The sequence below is a fragment of the Myxocyprinus asiaticus genome, chromosome 5 (assembly GCF_019703515.2).
Source record: "Myxocyprinus asiaticus isolate MX2 ecotype Aquarium Trade chromosome 5, UBuf_Myxa_2, whole genome shotgun sequence".
Taxonomy (NCBI): Eukaryota; Metazoa; Chordata; class Actinopteri; order Cypriniformes; family Catostomidae; genus Myxocyprinus; species Myxocyprinus asiaticus.
This window is the reverse complement of record NC_059348.1, coordinates 39,090,112-39,091,761: the sequence shown is the minus strand read 5'-3', so window position 1 is coordinate 39,091,761 and position 1,650 is coordinate 39,090,112. Positions and strand designations below refer to the sequence as shown.

Here is a 1,650-nt window from a genome sequence, read left to right as displayed (position 1 = left end):
TTATATAATTTTATACACGGGAACACCCGAGTGTGTATATAAGGATTGTCTTTGACAACATTAAAGGTGAGATACAGGGATTTGTTTAAAAGATGTCACTCTTCCTGTTGTACTTATAAAAGTCACAAAAAGGTGATAATGACAAAATGATATTTAATGCATTTGCATTCTCCCATCTGATGAAGGAGGAGCTAAAGAAGTACATTATGTTGACTCTGGCATGAGATGATTTCAGCTCAGTCCTGCCACTGTGAACATGTGTTCAATGATACTCCATTCAGTTATTCTGCTCTCAGCCTTAGCATGTGAGTTATGTTTCATGTATTCGATTTATGATCACAATGAAGTATGCTAAGTTTATTTTAATAATGAATCAACAGGTCTTAAAAAGGGTGCCCTAAATAAGTTTACACACTATTGAAATGCTCACACTTGGTTAGTTACATCATGAATTGTCATAATACCAGCACTGTTTTAAACTAAAAGGATGAAAAGTGACATATTGCTTTTCTTTTGCAGGTGCCAGTAATGGAGATACTATCACGCCAAACAAAACTGAGGTGTTTGCTGTAGAGGGTTCAAATGTTACATTATCCTGCAGTTATTCCTCCGCATATGATCTTCAATGGTACCGTCAATATCCCAGATCAGCTCCTGAATTTCTTGTGCTCATCGAAGATGGTGTGGATGAAGCTCAGAAGTCTACTGTAGATCCTAGATTCAGTGCAAAAGTCACCAAAAAGAAAACACAGGTGCATCTGGAAATCTCCTCTGCTGCAGTAACAGACTCTGCACAGTACTACTGTGCCCTGGAGCCCACAGTGACAGGAAACACAACTACACCGTACAAAAACATGATTCTGCTCAGGCTGGGGAAACAATGAGCTCCTATCAGTAATCAATAAGTATAAATAATGGAGGCGTGAAAGAACATGTATTTGCACACGAGAACCTGAGTTAATAAAATAACACTTTTAAATGTTTGTTATTTACAGGGATAGTGCCTTTTGGGGTTTAAATCTACAACCTTTCACTGACTTGCCCAGATCTTTAACCACTACGCCACCCTTACCCATGACCAGTTAACAGAATTCAACCTGACAGTGCAGTGATGATCCTTAACAGCTTGTATACTTCTATAATGCTAATATTAACAACAACAATAATAATAATAATTATTATTATTTTATTTAAATGTGGAGGAAATCAGTTGTGCAGAGTATTCTTACTGTAAGTTTGACTTGAATTATAATCAGCAATGTCACATTCCCTCCACAATATGGGAGCAGAGCGATTTCACAACTATGTTGTACTGCACATTGTACAAAATCACAGCAGATATACATCTATAAATAAACCATATTTTATAGATTATTTTATTTTGAACTTTGTGTTATTGCTGGATTCCAAAATTACTTTTTGCTTACACAGATTCTTTCATTTCATTGTGATGTTTTCATTTTTGACATGTTCAACTCTGTTTCTATGTATAATATTCGCAAGCTTATTTTCTGTAGAAATCCTCATCTGCTACTACATTCGTCTCTCCTCAAACTTAATTTCTAATCAAACGTTTGCAGAAGATCAAAGCTATTTTCTTTCACTGACAGATGGGAGGAGCCCATTGAGTTGAGAAAGAACAGACAAATA

The 1,650-nt window shown here is 35.9% G+C and overlaps 1 gene segment (V, D, J or C); it reads left to right on the top strand.

Moving 5' to 3' along the window:
• Window positions 1-263: 263 nt before the first annotated feature.
• LOC127441185 (T-cell receptor alpha chain V region RL-5-like) lies at window positions 264-884 on the top strand. The segment is given in 2 exon segments: window positions 264-305; window positions 520-884. Coding segments are annotated over 2 exon segments (405 nt in total).
• The last annotated feature ends 766 nt before the right edge of the window (window positions 885-1,650 follow it).